The sequence below is a fragment of the Drosophila ficusphila genome, unplaced genomic scaffold (assembly GCF_018152265.1).
Source record: "Drosophila ficusphila isolate 14025-0441.05 unplaced genomic scaffold, ASM1815226v1 contig_414, whole genome shotgun sequence".
Taxonomy (NCBI): domain Eukaryota; kingdom Metazoa; phylum Arthropoda; class Insecta; order Diptera; family Drosophilidae; genus Drosophila; species Drosophila ficusphila.
In genome coordinates this window covers 23,407,055-23,430,397 of record NW_025064328.1, presented here as the reverse complement: position 1 = coordinate 23,430,397, position 23,343 = coordinate 23,407,055, and the positions used below count along the sequence as shown (strand labels likewise).

The 23,343-nt window shown below is 40.6% G+C and overlaps 2 protein-coding genes across 2 annotated transcripts; both read left to right on the top strand.

The window, feature by feature from the left end:
* Positions 1-8,436: 8,436 nt before the first annotated feature.
* LOC122320077 lies at positions 8,437-9,198 on the top strand. The gene has a single exon (XM_043208153.1). The coding sequence runs from the start codon at positions 8,437-8,439 to the stop codon at positions 9,196-9,198; it is 762 nt and encodes a 253-aa protein (XP_043064088.1).
* Positions 9,199-17,307: 8,109 nt separating this feature from the next.
* On the top strand, positions 17,308-23,014 carry LOC122320076. The gene is made up of 2 exons (XM_043208152.1): positions 17,308-20,028; positions 22,868-23,014. The coding sequence occupies exons 1-2, from the start codon at positions 17,308-17,310 to the stop codon at positions 23,012-23,014; spliced, it is 2,868 nt and encodes a 955-aa protein (XP_043064087.1).
* The last annotated feature ends 329 nt before the right edge of the window (positions 23,015-23,343 follow it).

Below are 23,343 nucleotides of genomic sequence, written 5' to 3'. Positions count from 1 at the left end.
TTCTCCGTTAGAAACAAAAAATTGGTTTTCGATGGAAAATACGGCTAAGGGGCGCTCGACTTATGTATACTCTTTTGATGTTAAAGTTCTTCAAATATTAAATATAATATATGTATATATAAAGTTATATACATATATAATTTATTTTATATATACAACATTATTTAAATTATTGAACCAAGATAACCACAACATAACATTGCTTGCAAATATAGATATAATATAACTCGCGTGTCATTTATGGTCGGTTATACCCAAAAAAGAAGGGTATACTAAAAGGGTGCAAAATAAAATTGAACTGCTCATTCTTTTGCGTTGTGCGTTGACAGTTAGTTGTGAAATTACTTAATTTGCGCAACGGGCAGCGGAATTGTTTAAAAATCATGTAAGTGTCGTTAAGATTACAAAAATATTATGTCTTTTACTACAAACTTATTTAAATCTTTTTAGGATTCAGCCTGTTTGTACGATAAATTCGTTTGAAAGGTAAGTTTGCTTTAAACTAAAAAAAGTAATACATATATAATATGTAATAATAAAAATATTTTTTTTACCATAGATGGACGCAAAACAGCCGTTGTCCTGCAAATATTCCTCATAAATGGTAAACAAAAACTTTCTGATTTCATATTATTTATGTACTTATCCCTTATGTTTCAAAATAAGATTAATTAATAAAATAAAAAAAAAATATATATATATATTGTTTTTCATATGAATTTGGGGATGACATTTTAGACATTGGGCTAGATGACAACATCGCCTCCACGTCAGCAACGAAAGCATCAATAGCTTATACGAATTTTCTCCATACAAAATTTGTATAAGCCATCGATGCCTCGCTCGATGACTCGGACAAAATGGTCATCGAGAGCGACATGCATGTCAAATCCTTAAATGCCATACAACTACTTTATATGAAATGGCATCAGTGCGGCTCCAGGTGCTTCGGACACTGGCATCAGTGGGTAGTCGTCCATGTCATCCACGACAAGGCACTTTTGGAACTGCAGGGAGCCTACGCGCATACACACATATGTACATATGCACTAAAGCAAAGAGTGGACCGTAGTTCACTTATCACTCGGTGTAAAAACTTATATTATTCAAAACTCAAAATTTCCGGCATATAAAATACAAACATAAATTTGGCAATATACAAATATTAAATTATAATTTTGTGTGGTAACTTATTTGGATCACCCTAATTAATTTGCACAAGCCGCTGTTGAGCGCGAAAATTGTTGGTGTTTTCTTGTGCCTTACTTCCGTGGAAACCAGTAAAAGAAAAAAGAGGTCCCGTTGGAATTTATGCTAATAGAAAAGTGCGCATCGTTGTCGGTACAGTTATCAAATTTTGCTGTACAATTTTCTTCAGTTCTCTCTTTCGTCACTTGCGCTGCGTCGGCAGCGAACTTTCGTTTGTTGGTGCATTGACTTCGATTGTCTTTGCATTGTTCCCGTTTATTACTGCTTGGGCAGTGAACTTTGGTTTGATTTGCGTTTGATTTTGTGTTACTTCTATCGCTGCTTGGGCAGTGAATTTGGATGCCCATCTCATATACACACATACATATATGTATATATATAGTGCGCGAATTGCTTAGTGGTATTCGGCCACTTTCGGTTTAAATTTTAACATCTCGCCATACACACATATATATATAGTGCGCGAAGAACTTAGTGGTATTCGACCGCCTTTGTTTGAATTTAACAGCTCGACATACAGTAGTGGACACGAGTTTAGCACACTATGCAATCCCCATTTTTGAACTCCAATTTCACCTTTCCCCGGAGATTTTTCGAGGATTTTTTTTTACGTACGTTTGCTCTATTAATAGGAGAACATGCACCGTTAATTTTGTCCCAATCGCTTTTACCGTTTTCCTATACCAAGCCTCTGAACCTAAATACCTCAAAATCAGGCTGGACACCAGTTTAGCACACTCTTCAAATTTTTAGTTTTTAACAACGGCGGTCTCGTTTTTTTTGGTTAAAGTTAACTGATAATTCATGTTGTCATTAAGAGAGAATAAAAAGATGTGTTTGCAATCCCACCAGCTTCTAAGTGCTTAAAAGGACAGCAGGAAGTCATCCAGACTCTTAAATCAGCTGGAAAAACGATTTCAGAGATTTCTAAAGACTTAAAATGTTCCCGTAAAATGGCTTACCATGCTCTAGGACATATTAAAATCAATCAAAGTACCAAACCCACCAGGGCAAACCCCAGATCCCGAAAAACATATGAAAAAGAAAACCGACTTATCAAAAGTGTTTCTGAAAAATACCCTTTTAACGGCTCTAGAACAATAAATATCATCAATATTTAATGTAGATGTATACTCGAGGACTGCAAGAAGGCGATGAAATAATAAAAATGTCCGAGGGTGCATAGCTTTGCAAAAGCCGCACGTATCCAAAAAAAATTTGTATGCCAGATTTCAGTTTGCAAAGGAGCATTTGAAAAAACCACTGATTGTTTGGAAAAACGGTTTTGGAAAAAAATATATCTGATCGATCTATCAGATCCAAATCGATAAAACTTGGATTCATCATCCCACAGAAAATTTTTCCAAACAATCAATGGTTTTTTCAAATGCTCCTTTGCAAACTGAAATCTGGCATACAAATTTTTTTGGATACGTGCGGCTTTTGCAAAGCTATGCACCCTCGGACATTTTTATTATTTCATCGCCTTCTTGCAGTCCTCGAGTATACATCTACATTAAATATTGATGATATTTATTGTTCTAGAGCCGTTAAAAGGGTATTTTTCAGAAACACTTTTGATAAGTCGGTTTTCTTTTTCATATGTTTTTCGGGATCTGGGGTTTGCCCTGGTGGGTTTGGTACTTTGATTGATTTTAATATGTCCTAGAGCATGGTAAGCCATTTTACGGGAACATTTTAAGTCTTTAGAAATCTCTGAAATCGTTTTTCCAGCTGATTTAAGAGTCTGGATGACTTCCTGCTGTCCTTTTAAGCACTTAGAAGCTGGTGGGATTGCAAACACATCTTTTTATTCTCTCTTAATGACAACATGAATTATCAGTTAACTTTAACCAAAAAAAACGAGACCGCCGTTGTTAAAAACTAAAAATTTGAAGAGTGTGCTAAACTGGTGTCCAGCCTGATTTTGAGGTATTTAGGTTCAGAGGCTTGGTATAGGAAAACGGTAAAAGCGATTGGGACAAAATTAACGGTGCATGTTCTCCTATTAATAGAGCAAACGTACGTAAAAAAAAATCCTCGAAAAATCTCCGGGGAAAGGTGAAATTGGAGTTCAAAAATGGGGATTGCATAGTGTGCTAAACTCGTGTCCACTACTGTACATACATATATAGTGCGTGTACTGCTTAGTGGTATTCGGCCACTTTTGATTAAATATTTAAACATCTCGACATATATACATACATATATAGTGCGTGTACTGCTTAGTGGTATTCGGCCACTTTTGGTTAAATATTTAAACATCTCGACATATATACATACATATATAGTGCGTGTACTGCTTAGTGGTATTCGGCCACTTTTGGTTAAATATTTAAACATCTCGACATATATACATACATATATAGTGCGTGTACTGCTTAGTGGTATTCGGCCACTTTTGGTTAAATATTTAAACATCTCGACACACATACATACATATATAGTGCGCGTATTACTTAGTGGTATTCAGCCGCTTTAGTTGAAATTTTAACATCTCGCCACATACATACATATATATTGCGCGTATTACTTAGTGGTATTCGGCCGCTTTAGTTTAAATTTTAACATATCGCCATACACACATACATATATCGTCCGTGTACTGCTTAGTGGTATTCGGCCACTTGGGTTTAAATTTTAACATCTCGTCACACACACGTACATACATAAATTGGCATAAGGCGTGTGCATCGCTTACTGGCATTTGACAAGACTTGTTGCATCAATTCCTTTTTTGTTTGGTTTTATTTTACATTTAATTTCGTTTGTATAATTGTTGGCTGCTATTGGAGCAGAGTTGTACAATTATGCCGGGTAAAAAAGGAAAAGGTCAAGACAAATCGCTGGGCGAAACAACTTTAGGTCGCCTTGATACATTGTTAGATCAGTTTAAAAATGTTGTTGCTGATATTGAGCGTATTAAAACTACAGTTAAAAATTACTCAGGGTACGTTGACCCAATTGAAATTGATTGCCGATTGGAAATACTTGATCGATATGTTGGAAAAGCCTTTAATATTCAACAGGATTTGGATGACATTAATACCGAGCTTGTTTCTCGAGCTGATCTAGAAGACCTGTGTGCAACTACAAAGGCTCTGCTTAAAAGCAAAGGCACTAGTCAACACGTTATTAAAGACAATCATGCGAATTCAACAATGATAGGGTCAACTCTTGCTCAGAGCAAAAAACTGCCCCATATGAAACTGCCAAGGTTTGGTGGGGAGTATTCGGAATATAAGAATTTTATAGGACTGTTCGAAAACCTCGTTGAAAATGACCTTTCTCTTTCAAATGTTGAAAAATTTAACTATTTGTTGTCTTGCTTAGAGAAAGAGGCTTTAGGCACGGTGAAATCGTATCAAGTAACCGATGCTAATTACCCAAAAGCATTAGCTGCCTTAAAAAACGTTTACGATAACAGTTGCTTGATTGTGTTTGAGAGTATTTCAAAGTTATTCGACCTTCCAAAAATGCATGGAGCATCTGCGTCTTCACTGCGTTCGTTGATAGACACAGTAAGAGCGGTGTATGAGTCGTTGTTGTCTTTAGGAAATGACAAACAGATCTCCAACGCTATGCTAATACACTTAGTTATGGGCAAGGTGGATTCTACGACTAGGTCAAAATGGGAGGAGAATTTAGATTATACAAAACTGCCACTTTGGGATGATTGCGAAAAGGCCCTTAATAAAAGGTACCAGCACCTCTCTGCTGAAGAAAATTCTTCAGGTGGGGGAGCTTCTCGAGCTCAAAAATATGAGCGCAATGGTGGAAAGAAGGGAGGAAAAACGTCGCTAACAGTGGCTAAGCCAAATGAACAGCATAATCCAAAATGCTCGTTTTGCAAATCGGAGGATCACTTCATTCAATCTTGTTCCTCCTTTGCTGCTATCCCATGCAATAATCATTTTAAGTTTGTAAAATCGTTCCCCCTGTGTATAAATTGCCTACGAAAAGGCCACACAGTTACTACCTGCAAGTCGAGCACTTGCAGAGTCTGTTCAAAGCCGCATCATACTTTACTGCATAGGTATGCAACAGAATCTCAAGCTCCACCAGCACAAACTTCGACATCTAGTCAAGTGTCGTCCGCCAATCTCGCTGCTAGTGATTCTGACCAAGTCGTATTAGCTACCGCAGTTGTAAAAATAAAAGATCAGTTGGGATCTTACCATATGGCCAGAGCACTCTTAGACTCTGGGTCCCAGGTCAATTTTATTACCGAAAACCTGGCCAATATTTTGAAACTACCCAAATCGCGCAAGGATATAAACTTAGTAGGCATAGGCAAGACAAAATCTGCCATTCGGCATGCCGTTCAAACGGATATTGCCTCTCGTTTGAATCCCTTTGAAACGATGACTGAATTAAGCATATTAAAATCTATCACGTCCTATCAACCCGAAAGGCTTGTAGAAAATGTTGACATTCCAAGTCATATTGATCTCGCTGACCCCCTTTTTCATAAGCCGCAACGCGTAGACTTGCTGCTTGGGGCAGACGCTTTCTTCGATCTTCTTAAAGATGGGCGTCTGAGGTGTAAACAAGAGTCTTTAACTTTACGTGAAACAGTTTTTGGTTGGATCGTGTCTGGTCGTTGTAAAGCCCCACCAGATGCAAATGCTTGCTCAACGACGTTATTAAGTACAACCGGTGAATCGTCGTTAGACTCAATTGTTAAAAAGTTCTGGGAGTTGGAGCAAGCTCCAAATACTGCGAATCCAAATTTATATACCCCAGAACAGCTACTTTGCGAGCAATCGTTCACTGAATCTGTGAACAGATTACCTTCGGGCAGGTTAAGTGTTAAATTGCCGTTTAAATCTAGTCCGACTTGTCTTGGCTCGTCCTTTGAGACAGCTAAGAGGCGATTTCTTGGCCTGGAGAGGCGAATGGAAAAACAAGCGGAAGTCCGAGACATGTATATTTCTTTTATGAAAGAATACATTTCTCTTGGTCATATGAGTGCAATCAGTAACACAGTCCCGATTGAGCCACATTATTTTATCCCATACCAGTGTGTGCTCAGACCGCAAAGCTCTTCAACAAAGTTGCGAGTCGTCTTCGATGCGTCAAGCAAAACGTCATCACAAATGTCGCTTAATGACACGCTTATGGTTGGTCCAACGATCCAACCATCTCTCTACGCAACTTTGCTTCGTTTTCGATTGAATCCTTACGCAATTACTGCAGACATCACTAAGATGTACCGTCAAGTGGAAATTGACGAGACCCAGAGATGTTTTCAATTAATCCTCTGGAGAGAAAACCCGAAAGATCAATTACAAATATATCAATTGAACACGGTTACATACGGCACTGCGTCAGCACCTTTTTTGGCTATCCGGTGCCTGAAATATTTGAGTGAAATACACGCAACATCGCATAAATTAGCATCGAAATCACTTGCGAATGATTTTTATGTCGATGATTTATTAGCGGGAGCAGAAACGCCAGAGGAATTAGGGCTATTGCAGCAGGAGTTGGACTCTGTATTAAAACCATTTGGATTTGGTTTAGCCAAATGGTCTTCCAACTGCCAACAATTCCAAGTTTCTGATGCGTCCATTACAATTGGGTCGCAAGAAGACACCAAAACTTTGGGTTTGATTTGGAATCCCAGAAGTGATGTGTTCAAATACTCCGCAGACCATCTTTCACTCGATTTTGTGCCGACTAAGAGGTCTATTCTATCGTTTGTAGCACGTTTGTATGACCCACTTGGATTATTGTGCCCAATTGTTACTCGTGCAAAAATTCTCATTCAAGAAATCTGGCTGCATAAGTTAGATTGGGATGAAGCATTGCCCACAGATCTAATTGAGCAATTAAAATCGGTGACTAATTGCTTCTCGAATCTAGACTCGCTTAACATACCTCGACATATCGGAATTAGAAAAAATATTAAATACCAAATTCACGGATTCGCCGATGCGTCAAAGAGAGCATACGGCTGCTGCATTTATGTCAGAGTGGAGCATCGGAAGGGAACGTTTACCCGATTGCTCACAGCCAAGTCGAGAGTGGCACCTCTCAAAACCATGTCTGTGCCTCGGTTGGAATTATGCGCTGCTCACTTACTGGCGAAGCTATGGAGTGAAATCAGGGATCTGTTGAACTCACCAGTGGACGACGTTTTTTTGTGGTCGGACTCTGAGGTGGTGCTGTATTGGATCAAGAAGCACCCATCATACCTAAATACATTTGTTGCGAATCGTGTAGCAGAAATTCAAGAATTGACTTCACAAGCTGTCTGGCGTCATGTGCCTACCAACGCGAATCCAGCGGACATCCTTTCACGTGGTTGCTCAACTAGTGAGCTCAGGGAATCAATCTGGTTTACGGGCCCAAACTTCTTACAGGAAAATAAAACCTCTTGGCCAGTAAACTACCACCTAGAACCCCCCCAACGATCTCTCTGTGCTAGAGATGCGGAAGGATGCCACAGTCTTGATCGCGGCCGATGCACTGGATAATCCTTTTTTGGACCTCGTTGACAAATCTTCGTCATATTTGAAAATTCTGCGCACCGTATCATATATGCTCCGATTTATCAATGGAAAATCGCACAAAAAGACTTCACTCGTGCCATCAGCGGAAGAACTGAGTTCAGCGTTTTTAGCAGTGGTGTTTGCATTGCAGCGAATCGAGTTCGCAAATGAAATTGCGAGGCTAAATAAATCTTTGACGTTACAACCAAGTTTTCAGAAACTAAATCCATTCTTGTATCCTCATCAAGATGGCAAGCATGTGTGGTGGCTGCTTAGAGTCGGCGGTCGTTTGTTAAAAGCTCCTGTGCCACACAATGCTAAGTTCCCGTTGCTCATGCCAAAAGATAGCCGGTTCGTTAAAATATACCTGCAATACTTGCATCGTTCGAATTGTCATGCAGGTCCACGTGCTTTGATGGCTATTCTTCGGCAGCAAATTTGGTTGGTAAACGCTCGTCAAGCGTGTAATAGCATTGTACGGCAGTGTGTACATTGTTTTCGCTATAAGCCAGTCTTGGCAACCCAAATAATGGGAAATTTACCTGCTGATCGTCTTCACGGCAATAGACCGTTCGAAGTCAGTGGAGTGGACTTTTGTGGTCCAATTTTTGTAACCTTAGGAATTAGAGGGAAGTCAGCGGTTAAGATGTATATTGCCATATTTGTTTGTTTTGCCTCTAAAGCTGTTCACATAGAACTTGTGTCAGACCTCACATCTAAATCATTTATCATGTGTTTGTCTAGGTTTGTTGGCCGGCGTGGACGTGTCCAGAAAATTTTCTGCGACAATGCCACCAATTTTGTCGGTGCTTCCCGAATGCTGCAGGAGTTCAGGGACCATTTCATTGCCAACAAGGATGCCATTACGGAGTTCGCAGCCACGCGTGGGATCACCTTCTCGTTCATCCCGCCCCGAGCGCCCCATTTTGGCGGCCTATGGGAGGCGGCCGTGAAGTCAGCGAAGGGATTAATGGTCAAGGCCGTGGGCAGCGCAGTGCTCCGACAGGACGAGTTAAACACCGTCTTGGTAGAGGTGGAAGCAATTCTCAATTCGAGGCCCATCGTCGTGGACAGCTTCAACCCGACCGACGGCGAGGCGGTAACCCCAGCTCATCTGCTGGTCGGAGCAACGCTCGTTGCGCTGCCATTCGTCTCAAGTCAGCCAGTAACAGACGAAAAACTGAGCTTCTTGAAGAGATGGCAATTGATATCCGCCGTCAAGCAACGGTTTTGGGCAGATTGGCAAAAAGACTACGTCCTGAGCCTGCAACAACGACAGAAGTGGCTAAGCGAGAGCCACAATATACAAATCGGAACCATCGTCGTGGTCCACGAGGACAACAGTCCGCCTCAACAGTGGCTAATGGGAGTCATCGAGGAGGCCATCAAAGGCGAGGATGGAAAGGTTCGCGTGGCGGTCGTCAGAACTAAATCTGGCGTTTTCAAGCGGTCTATACGTCGATTAGCTCCGTTGCCAGTGGATGAACATTGAAGCCTTGCAGCCCTTCAACGCGGCCGATGTTGAATCATTTCATTTTATATGTTGAAGTTTTACTAATTAGATATATATGTAATTATAGTTAACTTAGGTACTCTTATATTAAGCTCGATCTGAATTACCTGAAGTACTACTCTTAAGCTAATATTACGCTCTTTAACTCTCACTTGAATCTCTCTTGGATATTGAAATTCGCTCATTCTCCAATTATCTTGTTGTTATCTATGATTTGCATGCTTACATATACACGCGCAATTATGCCTGCGCTTAGCTTAAGAACAAATATTGGAAATTATAACGATCACTTGAGAAAAGAACTGAAACTGAAGCACACGCAAATTCATTACACTGTCTGTCCCGTCCGCTTACGCAAGTTGGCCTTCAATTATATTATTGATATTTTTGCTCTGAAGTTGCTTGTGGCACAGGGCCACATTAGTCGTAGACCCCTTTTTGGATCTACACCCCTTTTTGTAAAAAAAAAGGGTAAAACCAACAAAAATTGAAAAACTAAAAAGAAGTGTATTTTTTATTTTCACTTATCTACCAACCAAAAAAAAAATCAAGAAAATCGGAGTTATTGCCATGTAAAGGGTTAAAGCGTTTTTCCCACAACTCACGTTTTCAAAGTCGGTACCCCTCATAACTTCAAAACTACTGCACCGATCCTTTTGAAATTTTAAACACTATTTCTGTACATGTTTCACAAGGTAACGCTGTCGAGTTTTTTTTTTCATAATTTTGATTTCGCAATGACAATTTAACCGATTTTTTCCAAAAAAAAATGTGTTTTTCACTTCAAAGTCTTCGAAAAAATTAAAAAATTGCAATTTTCAAAAAACCTTCACAGCGTTACCTGGCGCGAACTATTATCTAACGAATGAACTTTCATTTTTTGATTTCATATGATCCAGCACCGAGTTATGAGGGGCACCGCAATTCAACTTTTTTTGGCGACACGTCCGGACAATTGCTACCATTGCCATATTTTTTAATATTTTTTTGTAAAAATTTGATAAAACATTCATCTAATGTCATACTTTAATATACCGTTGGTTGAATAAATAAATTTTAACTGTGTCGTCAGGAAAAAAATCACAAAAACATGGCTTTTTTCGCATGATTTGACCTTACCCCCCCCCCCTTAAAGTTGTTATTGTTATAAATGTTGAACTTATTTATTTGTTTCTTCGTCAACGGAGTAACTTGCTTCTATTCTATTGGGTTGGCAAGAAAGTCATGTCGTTTTTGAAGTGAAAACTTCTTTAGCGGCGCTGAGCAGGGTAAAAACATTCAAACTCGCGTCAGGGTCCCGTTATGCTGATCGAAAAAGCGTAAGAGCGTGGGAAAGGGAGAGGAACTAGTATCTCCCACTCTTTCTACCGTGCCTGAGTCATGGTACAATTATACAAGGTAGTCTCGTCGGCTGCAAAATCGCCGTGCCTGAGTCATGGTACAATTATACAAGGTAGTCTCGTCGGCTGCAAAATCGCTCGGGTTTTTTCCCCCTATGGTTCAGTGCGCTCGGGATTTCGAAGTGAGAGGTTGTCCGCGGACGATTTTTTCTCAAAACGTTAACCCTTGTGTGCTTGTGAAAAATACTTGTTGCAATTATTGCAGCAAGCACATACAAGGCGTAACATGTAATATTGCAGAAAAATATTTTGAAATGTGAACAATATGGGAGCGAGTCCTGAAGGGCAGCTTTGTGTAAAAACCAAAAATTTCGGAAAAATTAATACGCATGGTCATATAACAGTCCTTTTTAAACCCCGTGCACAGCATAAGGGTAAAACGACAACATCTTCTTCTGTTTCTTTCGCACTTACGGGAAAACACCCTCTCACTCGCACTCATTGTAGTGCCCAATAGGGGGAAAAAAAAGCCGACGAGACTACCTTGTACTTACACTTAAATGGGTTCGAATCAAAACTGTTTGTTTCTTACTTCAGTTATCATAAACCAATTGTATCAGTTGTAAAAATTTGCGATGATGATTCTGATAATAACGATGGTGTAAAAGTCGTCGAAATTATGGATGGAAGTTGATTTTTCTGAGAGATAAAATTTAATGTAATATATAAATAACGATATAATATTATAAATAACAACATATAAATTGCCATATTTGTGTACGATAGCGCAATAAATAAACATTGTATTCTACCTCTCTCATAAATGATAGGTCTTTTATACTTATAATTAAACACAACGTTAATATTGAAGTTTTCACTTCTGCCGGCACTCCCGGAGTGCTACCGGTGTTTTTTTTTTCAATATTTTCAAAGATGATTTATTTATATCAGGACTTATAATTAATCAATTATGTATTGGCCGTTTTGTTCGACCACTAATGACCATTTTTCGGGCAGCTGCATAATTCCGCGCTCGAAGAACTTTTGGTCTTTTCCAGCAAAGAATCGAGACAAGTGGTTTTCGACAGCCTCATCTGAATCAAAGTTTTTACCATTCAAAGAGTTTTGAAGAGAGCGAAACAAATGGTAATCTGAAGGTGCTAAGTCCGGACTATAAGGTGGATGTGGTAGCACTTCCCAATTCAGCTCCGTTAATTTTTGCCGAGTGACCAAAGATGTGTGGGGCCTAGCGTTGTCATGGTGAAAGACTATACCCTTGCGATTAGCTAGTGCCGGCTCCTTTTCTTTAATTTTTTCCGCCAAATTGAATAGCTGGCGACAGTACACATCTGAATTGATGATTTCATTCCGTCCCAGCAGCTCAAAGTGCACTACACCCTTCCAATTCCACCAAACAGACAGCATAACTTTCCTCTGATGGATATCGGCCTTTGATGTGGCTTGGGCTGGCTCATCTTTCTTGCTCCATGATCTTTTTCGTTGGACATTATTGTAAACAACCCACTTTTCGTCGCCAGTAATGATCCGCTTCAAAAAAGGATCGTTTTTAATCCGTTGCAGCAGAGAATAGCAGATGTTGATACGCTTAGTGAGGTGAATTTCCTTTAAGTTATGCGGAACCCAAACATCGAGCTTGCTTACGTAGCCAAGTTTCTTCAAATGGTTTTCAACCGTTGTATGCGACACACTGAGCTTCTCTGACATCTCCCGCGTTGAATAACGCCGGTTTTCATCCAGCAAAGCCGTAATTTGTTCGTCAAAAACGGCCGATGGTCGACCAGAACGTGGGGCGTCTTTAACTCCAAAATCTCCAAGCCTGAATTTGGCAAACCAGCGCTGACATTGGCGATCACTCATGGCATCTTTACCATACACTTCGCACAATTTTTCGCGAGCTTCGACCGCTTTTTTTCCTTTTTGGAAGTAAAAAGCAAAATATGCCGAAAATGCTCACTTTGGTCCTCCATGTTTAATTTGCTATAGCTTCCACAAATGTTATCGAATAATTACCAAATTTTCGTCGATAGTACCTAAGACAATAAGCTTTAAAAGGTTCTAAAAAGTGTGACCCTGGTGCTCGATTAGTCGTAAATAAATTAGATTAAAAACGATTACTAAAAAAAACGACATGACTTTCTTGCCAACCCAATAGTTTTCTATTTTATTTATTTACTAGCAAACCCGGCGAACTTTGTTCTGCCTTTTTTTGGAAATAATTTCAAAAATAATCAAAAACCTACATTAATATTTAATTTTTATTTCTGTATTTTGGTACATAGGCGTCGATCAAGTTGTTCTTCCATGTTTCATTGCTTAATGATACATCTGCTGAAGATTTCTCGAAGCAATTGCTGACTATCGGCAATGGTCAAGTACCTGTCGATGAATCGAGCGGATTAATATCATTTCGAAATAATTTTTGTAATTTTGTCTCATCAAAAAAGGAACTTATCAACAATGTATTTGCAAACATTATTTCTAACTACAAAAATAAGGAATGGTTGAGTGAGAGAGCCATTTTAGCGGCTAAGAATAAAGATGTTGATGACCTGAACTACATAATTCAAAATAAGATCATTGGAACAATGCATTCATTCAAATCTATTGACTGAGTCACAAATGAAGATGAAGCCACCAACTATCCAATTAAATTTTTAAACTCTTTGGACGTGCCTGGCTTACCACTGCATAATTTACATCTAAAGGTTGGATCCGTAGTAAACATACTTCGAAACATAAACCAACCAAAATTGTGCAACGGTATGCGTTAATGGCAATAAATAAGCAGATTTTTTTTTTTTATAGGAAAAAATTACAAAAAAAATTAAAAACCTACTAAATAGGTTGCTCTTCACTTAAGTGCCTTGTAATACACGACATTTTTTGTTTTATTATCAGGCGCAAAAACAAACAACGCAGATGGTTTTCCGACCCGTGAACATGCCACGTATAATTGACCATGTGAAAAACATGAATGTTCTAGATTTAAACCACAAACTTTTAAGGATTGGCCTTGTGATTTGTTGATGGTCATGGCAAATGCAAGACGTATCGGAAATTGAATTCTTTTAAATTCAAACGGCATATCGGTTGGTATCATCGGTATTCTCGGTATGAGAACTTCCTCACCTTTGAATTTTCCTATCATTATCGTAGCGTAAATTACATTGTTCATTAGTTTTCTAACCACCAAACGCGTACCGTTGCACAGTTTTGGTTGGTTTATGTTTCGAAGCATGATTACTACGGATCCAACCTTTAGATGTAAATTATGCGGTGGTAAGCCAGGCACGTCCAAAGAGTTTAAAAATTCAATTGGATAGTTAGTTGCTTCATCTTCATTTGTGACGCAGTCAATAGATTTGAATGAATGCATTGTTCCAATGATCTTATTTTGAATTATGTAGTTCAGGTCATCAACAACTTTATTCTTAGACGCGAAAATGGCTCTCTCACTCACCCATTCCTTATTTTTGTAGCTAGAAATAATGTTTGGAAATACATTGTTGATAAGTTCCCCGGAGTCAACAATGGCAATTTAACTTTACCATTAAAGCAGCATAATCCAGGCGTTTCTCCGGAAAACTTCAGTGCACCGCAATACTCGCAAACAACGTCCATTTGCCCAATGCAAACGCTAGGATGCAAGCTGTAATCAGTGATGCAATCGTATTGAAACGCTGCTCGATTCAAATCAGCACTTGATAAATTTCTTCTGCGTCGCAAATGATCTATTTCTTGACCTCTGTTGTAAGCTCGACGATTCTGCATTGTCAACCGAGCCGTATTACGGATTGCCTCTCTTTGCTCTGCTGATTGAGAAGCACGAAGTCGACCTATTCTAACGCGGTTCTGTTCACGTTCAATGTTTTGTTCTTCTTCAGACCTTCCATTTGCAGTATTTTGTAGTCTTCTTGCATTACGGCTTTGTCGGGAAAGATTCGATCGTCTTGGTCGCGGCATTATTAATTAAACTTCCCTTCACTTCAATTCACAAAAAGCACGAAAAACTTCACTTCACTTCAATTCACCAAAATCACAAATAATTTCTACTCACTTTAAAAAAATTGAGTTAAAATGCTATGGTAGTGTGTGCTTGTCAGTTTGATGAGGTAATAACTCAGTTTATATGCGATTTTTGGTATGTCGAACGGAATAAAAAGTACCCTAACTCCTATTCCGGGCTCTAAGCTACCTTCCTACCAATTTTCAGCCAAATCTGTTCAGCCGTTCTTAAGTTATAAGTGGTGGAACTAACACAACTTGCTTTTATATATATAGATTAAAATTAGAACTAGTATACAATACTAAACCTAAATATTTAATGAGTACTAGCTAACAGGGCTTTCGACTCGAAACTTGAGTGTTTGTACCTTATATAATAAATTTAGCCTGGTTGACAAATTTGTTTAACAGGGCCTTCGACTCGAAACTTGAGTATTTGTACCTTATACAAGTATAATAAATTTAGCCTGGTTGACAAATTTGTTGATATTTATGATATTTACTTGAGAAGTGTTTTTTAAACAATCTGAGGGGTATTGTGTGCCAAATATTAAAGATCTGATTGTTTGTAATCGGCTGCAGGTGTCGAGGATGTGATCTACGGTAAGATCGTCACCGCATAGTTGACATGTTGGCCTAGTCGTTCCTATCAGTATGTGTTGGTCTGTGGATTGTGTGTGCCCTATGCGTAGGCGGATGAAAGTTGCGCATGCTCGTCGGGGTACGTTTGGTGGTGGCTTAAACTTGATGCAGTTTGGGTTTATGGTTTGGTATCTGTGCGTAAAAGTGCCCATTCGGATAGTTTTTTTCTTTGAGGTAAAGCTGAATTTTGCTTTGTATATCCTTGACATTGAACGGGGTGAATAGAAATGATGGTGTACGTCTCATTTCTTGGGCGGCCTTGTCAGCGAGTTCGTTTCCATTAATTTCTTGATGACTGGGTACCCAAAGAGTAGTGATTTTAGTTGCATGTAGACTCAGAATGTACCTGATTTCCTGCATTGTGGGATCGTTGTGATTCCATTTTCGCAGGGCGGAAATAGATGACAGACTGTCTGTACAGATAACAAATTTTCCAGTGCTTTTGGATGCAAAGTGGCAGGCTTTAAGTATGGCAAATGCTTCGGCTGTAAATATGGAGTTGTACGGTGGGAGCCTTCCTCCTGCTATTATTTTCTTATTGCAGTCGACCACCGCAAAGGATGTTGAGTTCGTGACTTGGGAGCCATCTGTGTAGATCCAGGTTTTGTTCTCGAGATCCTCTTGTGCACTCAAGAAACGTTGTTGGTATTCCAAATGGGAAGTATCTTTTTTTGCAGCATTGTATATTTTTGTGTTTATGTTTGGCTTTTTGGGGCCCCAATATGCTGGGGATTTTAAAGTCCTTCTGGGCTTAGGCAGAGCGAGGTCAAGCAGCGTGATGTAATTGGCGCAACGTCGAAGTGTGGAAAAGCATTTCATTTTCCTTTTCTGCTTGAAAATGGTTCCGAAGTCCTTAGCGAGTAGGCAGTTTGATGTGGTGTACAGCTTTGGGATGAGCATCATCGTTGTTTCTACTATCCGTTATTCAATGCTTGGCAGAATCTGGCCTGCCAATGTACATGCAACTGGAGAGGTGGGAAATGCGTGAATGGCGCGACGAACTGCTCCGTGATAGGGTGCTTGTATTTTTTAAAGTGTGATTTGGCACACCAACCGTAGATTGGCAGGCCATAGTCGATTTTAGAGATGATTAATGCGCGCGTAATTTCTATGAGGGTTGTTTGGTCATGCCGCAGCCTAAATCAAACCACTAATTTCAAATCGTAACGTAAAACCAAATTCTAGATGTTCTCCTTTTGTTTTGCTATTTGCCCTGCGCGGCAACACTGTTTTGATTGTCATTGCTAACTACCTTTGCACTTTTTGCTTATTCGCTTTCTGGCCTTGTCCACGGCAAGCTTCATAGCAGTTCGAATTTGTACACGCACATAGAAGGCACGGTCGCTGATCGCCTGCCAAATCTCGGCTCTATATACTTTCGCGACTAAAACGGCACAGACAAATCGGTCTGCCTGCCCATCATACTTTCGTCTAAAGCACAGACAAATCGGTCTGCCTGCTAACCTACCCTTTCGCTGCAAAAAGGCACAGACATTTCGGTCTGCCTGCCTAACCAAATCTACTACAACAAACTAACTTTGTACATTTAAGGCCTTGGTGCCAGGTTAATAAATAAGTGCATATTTAAGTCGAAATTTGTGCGTTATTATTTTACTTGGGCACCACCAAAGGTAATGGTCTTTGAAAAAGCTCACTGACCCAACATTTTGGTGACCCCGACGTGATAGTGATACTGAAACAATAAAACTTCGAAAAATCGAACAAATAATTTTATTATTTTCGTTCGGTTTAAAGTTGGTGATCGCGCATATATGTATGTACATATGTACATAAACGCAAGCTGAAAACTTCGCTAGAGTCTCGTACACGCCCGCCCCCGCGCATCGTAAAGTGCATTTTCGTATTCGCTTTGTGCCTTCGTTCCCGCTTTGAACGTTTTACAGCGGCGACAAAACGTTTGTGCGCGGGTTCATTGCCTACATTGCATATGCATTAGGCTTACACATAGATTCCGCTTCGTTTTCGCTGGCTTAGAATTTTGGCGCTAATCATTGCACAGTGGAACTCTTTTAGTGTGCAAGTGAAAAATTCTCGAACAATTAAAATCAAATTAATTAAAATGTCAACGAACCAAACTCTTTCTGCTCCAGTTGCGGGAGCAAAATATTTCAAGTTGAAGGCCGAGTCAATGCTTTCTAAAACGAAAGCCTTTGAGAAGGCCCTGACTGCCGACAAGCTCCAGGAAATGAGCGAGAAGGAATTGGAACTTCGTGTTCAACGCCTGGACGAGATCAAGACTGCCTTTTGCCAGATCCACGACAGACTTGAGCAGCTGGACTTTGATGAAATTGGTAGTGTGGTGCGCGATGACTTCGAGGAGCTTTTCATCTCAACAAAAACAAAATTGAATGTTGAATTGCGTAAGCGAAAAGGGACCAAGCGTCATAGCCCTTTGCACCCTGGCTCTCGGCCTTCGTCCGAGGTTCAGCGAGCTCCCGTGGCGGAACTAACCTTTTTATCCGTTCGAACGATGCATCAATTGGCGAGTGATGAGAAGAGAGGGCAATCAACACAGGAGGTTCTCGAAATCAACGACGTCCGTGATCAAATTCCTGACTTGGAAAAGGAAACATTTCGGAAGATAGACGATAGCAGCACCACGACGCTCGGTCTTGCCTGTGACCCTGTAGCGGATGTTTCTCGTTTTTCCCTTTCTTCCATACAGGTCTCTCCAAAGCCATCTGCCAAGGCCAAAATCTTCCTGCAACAAGTCTGGAGAGAAAGGTTGAAGTGTGATAAGAGCTCTCCTGTTGTCCTGTTACCATCTGACATGGGTCGTACCCATCAAATGGAGATTCTTCGACGTGCGTTGGATCCAGATGCTGATGGCGAACGAGAGGTGCATCTACTTTTTTCAAAGTCTCGTGTGGCACCTCTTACGGTTTCCAAATTGGAGTTCTGCACTGCCATGATACTAGCCCAGCTGATGCGGGACGTACGCAACATGGATCTTTTCGATTGCCCGTTTTATTGCTGGTCGGATTCCGCTGTAGCTTTATCATGGATAAGCGATGAGCCTTCACGTTTCCAAGTATTCATTGCTAATCGAATTTCTTTAATTCAAGAGCTATCCGGCGGCATGAATTGGCGCTATGTACCGATTAACTGCAATCCAGCCGACATCTTTTCAAGAAGTGCTTCCCCGACTGAGCTTCTGGAATTTGCCCTTTGGTTCAGAAGCCCAGCGTTTCTTCTCAAGAATCAGCACGATTGGCCTGAATCTTGTTTGCCTGCGAAGACTCCTCCCGAGTTCAGAAAGGGCATTTTGGTTGGCGTCTCTACCAAAGTGGATCTACCCTTAAAACGCAATCTCGTGAATTCCTGTCAAAAGATGACCCACACTTTCGGATTCGAATACAAATTTGCACGCCGTAAAAGACGTCCTGGTCTTGCCGTCAAATATGTCAAGATGGGCACTCAGATACTCATCAGATGTATCCAAATGAGCAACCTGGCTGATGACTACTGGAGACTGCATTCTAAGCAGCAAATTTCATCATCCAGCCCGTTGTCCTCTCTATTGCCATTCATCGATAGCTTCGGTCTGATGCGAGTTGGTGGCCGTCTACAGAATTCGTCCTTGGATTACAATGCGCAGCATCCTGTCATACTGCCACGCCAGCATCCAGTTACACGTGCCATTATACTGGACCTGCATCGGAGGAACTTGCATTCTGGTCCACGAGCTCTGCTCGCTCACATGCGCCTTCAGTTTTGGCCGATAGGTGGCCGGAAAACAGTGTCAGCTGCAACGTCAAAATGCGTCATATGCTTTCGTGCCAAGCCACAGCTTTCTCAACACATAATGGCTGACTTGCCCAATGATCGCGTAAACGCCACGTCTACGTTCATGGTTACTGGTCTGGACTTCTGCGGTCCATTTTATTACAAAACCGGAGTTCGAAGCAAGGTGCCTGTGAAAACATACGTCTGCGTTTTCATCTGTTTCGCGACGAAGGCGATCCATCTGGAGCTTGTCCAGGATCTTTCGACACAAGCATTTTTGGGAGCACTGAAGCAGTTTATTCTCACCAGAGGCAAACCTGTCCGAATATGGTCGAATAATGCCACGAACTTCGTTGGAGCCAAGAACGAGCTAGCTGAGCTGAAGAATCTGTTCCTATCGAGCCCCCACATTCGAGCGATTGAAGAATTCTGCCTGGAAGATTCCATTGAGTGGCGTTTTATTCCTCCTCGTTCACCTCACTTTGGAGGTCTCTGGGAGGCTGCAGTAAAAACGGCAAAATTTCATTTCTACCGTTCTGTTGGCCCATCGTTATTATCGTTCGATGAATTGCGCACTCTCATTTGCCACATTGCGGCGATTGTAAACTCACGGCCTTTACTCCCTCTTTCAGAGAATCCGGCAGATCTTGAGGCGCTAACTCCTGCACACTTTCTTGGAACAGTTCCACTGTTGTTGTTCTCTGAGCCTGACGTCACAAAGCTTAACTTCAACCGTTTGGACTGCTGGCAGAGAATTTCCTACTTCCAACAAATCTTCTGGTCACGGTGTCGTGAAGAGTACTTGACCCTGTTACAGCAATGGTCAAAGTGGCGCACTCCCAAACCTGCGCTACGAGTCAACGAGGTCGTCTCCACTTTGCCTTCATTGAAATGGCCAATACCCAGGGTCATGGAATTGGTGCCTGGATCCGATGGAGTCGCTCGTGTAGCAGTGATACGAATTTCAACTGGAGTCACTCGCAGAGCTGTCCGCAAGCTGTGCGTGCTGCCGAAGCTGGATCTGGTTGAAAGCCCTGGTCTTCCAACGGGGGGAGTATGTTTGGTCATGCCGCAGCCTAAATCAAACCACTAATTTCAAATCGTAACGTAAAACCAAATTCTAGATGTTCTCCTTTTGTTTTGCTATTTGCCCTGCGCGGCAACACTGTTTTGATTGTCATTGCTAACTACCTTTGCACTTTTTGCTTATTCGCTTTCTGGCCTTGTCCACGGCAAGCTTCATAGCAGTTCGAATTTGTACACGCACATAGAAGGCACGGTCGCTGATCGCCTGCCAAATCTCGGCTCTATATACTTTCGCGACTAAAACGGCACAGACAAATCGGTCTGCCTGCCCATCATACTTTCGTCTAAAGCACAGACAAATCGGTCTGCCTGCTAACCTACCCTTTCGCTGCAAAAAGGCACAGACATTTCGGTCTGCCTGCCTAACCAAATCTACTACAACAAACTAACTTTGTACATTTAAGGCCTTGGTGCCAGGTTAATAAATAAGTGCATATTTAAGTCGAAATTTGTGCGTTATTATTTTACTTGGGCACCACCAAAGGTAATGGTCTTTGAAAAAGCTCACTGACCCAACAAGGGTCTTAGTGTGTAAGTTATCCGACCCATGAAACCAGGCCACTTATGGCTTTTATAAACAATATTTTCAAACTCTGCATTTCCTTTGTCTTTGGCTTTGAGGCCCGCTCCTTTGTCTTTGGCTTTGAGGCCCGCTCTTAGTTCCCCAGCTAAGCTAAACAATTCAAATTTAAAGTAAACATCAGCTTCCGTTCGAAGCGCAATCAATTGCGCCGATTGAGTTTCAAGTCCCCACCAAATTGCATCGGTCAGCATAATTGAATTTCACAATAAGATGCGACAGTTTTATCTTAAGCTTTTATTCTAAACAAAAGCTCCTGGCCGAGGTTTATTGGAGCCGATTAAAAAGTTAAGCAGACAGTCCTGTTCAGATCGGCATCGCGTTCAGTTATATCTGTTAAAGTGTCTTGTGAAAAATTGTATTTATAAGTTAAAAGGTTTATCACCGAAATAAATATACAGGGTGGGCCATTTAAATTTGACCCATTTGGCAACCCTGTAACTTTTGACAGCGTCGACAGATCGTCAAATGTCATACCACGTTGGAAGCGTCAGTCGAAGACAATTGATACCATGGAACAATACACTCCAAAGGAACGCGCTCAAATTCTTCAGCTCTACATTAAAAATAAATTCTCAATTGTGTTGGCCCAGCAGGTAGAGCGCTGGCCTCCGGTCCAGGCTCCCCGAGAAAAAGAAACGGTCTCTTTTTCCAAATCTCCACCACTTCTATGCTCTATCGCTCACTTAACATTAGTAACAAATTTCGGCTCCCCGGACCCGCACACCCCCTCGTCCACGTTACTATGGACCCAACAATAGAATTTTCGTCACTCCTAGATGGCGCCAGGTGGCAACCCCACCGCTAGGATAAGTCGCTACTGGCTTATCACCGGTACGATCGAAAATCAATGATAATGAATCCTCTACAAGAAATTGTAGAGGCTCTAAGCTCCCGGGTGGAGTAAAAGAATGTAAATTTTTAACCCAACGTGCGTTTCGTAAAATGAATAAAGTTAAAAGTGCTCCAGTTAAAAACACAATTAAGTCTTTGTACGCAAAATTTGTAAACACCGGTAATCTAAGTAATGCCAGTCATGTATCCAGGCAACGAACAAGACGTTCTAATGAAAATATCGAAGCTGTACGAGCCAGTATTGATGAGACTCCTACGACATCGATATCGAGCAATGATAACCGAATTTCTGATGCCTATTATTCGTGAAAATGTCATGGATAACTTCTGGTTTCAACAGGACGGGGCAACTTGCCATACAGCTAGAGCAACAATCGATTTATTGCGAACATTGTTCCCTGGGCGGTTGATATTGAAAAGTGGTGATTTTGACTGGCCCCCAACATCACCAGATTTGACGGCACCAGACTTTTATTTGTGGGGTTATTTGAAATCCAAGGTATACACTAATAAACCAAAAACCTTAAGTCAACTAAAAGACAACATTAGACGTGAAATAGCCGCCATATCGTCTGAAACATTGACCAAAGTCATGGAAAATGCTGAAAAAATAATGCATTCGGCTGTCAGAGCTAAAGGTGCCCATTAACGTGATATCATTTTTAATAATAATTTGTGAAAAATCTCCTTGGACCAAAATAAATGATTTTTGGAATAAAAAAAAATTGTCCACTTTTTTTGTTTTTGTTTTAAGAATCAAGTGGGTCAACTTTAAATGGCCCACCCTGTATAAATAAAAAATAAAATATATTTTTTTAAATTCACCAACAACATCAAATTTAATTTGTATGCAAGAGTATTTAGATGATAGGAATTTAACAATGTTTAATCTAGTTTCAAGCTTTTTTCTTAGAATCTGACAGTGTTGTTGAAAAAGAAGCTTCGAGTCGAAGGTGATGCCCAGAATGTTTAAAAACTTAACATTTTTTATTGTGTGGTTATTCAAGACTAAGTCGGAAAGATTACATTGAATTTTACGGCAAATATGTAGTAACTTACACTTTTCGATAGCAAGAGAGGCACCAGAGGTTGCTCCCCACAAGTTAATTTCGTGTAATATTTCTAAAAAATTAGTTCTAACAGTGTTGATATTTTTTATTTTTGTGAAAATGATGGCGTCGTCTGCATACAATGAGACACGTATTTCTTTATAACGAGATAAAATACTATTTACTTCTTCAAAAAATAAAACCACAGACAGAGGAGAGCCCTGCGGAATTCCGTTGTGTAAAATGTGGGAGTTCGAGGTGACAGTATTTACCCGAACCCTGAAACAGCGATTGGTCATGAAGGCTTTAATTAAATTGTAAAGCCTTGGACCAATGCCCCAGCGCCCGAGTCGACAAAGTACGGCATGAATCCCCACGCGATCGAAGGCTCTTTCAAAATCCGTCGCCAGGATGGAGACGTGGTTTCTGATCGAAAGAGCGTTCGATGCGAAGTGTTGGATACGCAGTAAAGCGTCCATCGTGCTGTGGTTCTAATTAAATGCAACTTGATTTTGTGAAATTAAATTGTGGCAGTTAGTAAACCAGAGGAGTCTTTGGGATATTATGTTTTCTAAAGTTTTTCCTAGGCAGGATAACAGGGATATAGGGCGGTAGCTATTAATAACAGAGGGGGGTTTGTTAGGTTTTGGGATAGGAATGATGGTGGCTGATCTCCATGTATGTGGATAGTTGCCATCATTCAGCATTTGGTTAAATATACCCAAAAGTTTTGTTTTTAGAATGGGTGGTAGGTTTTCAAGCATAGGGTAAGATACCCTATCGGCCCCTGGGCTTTTTC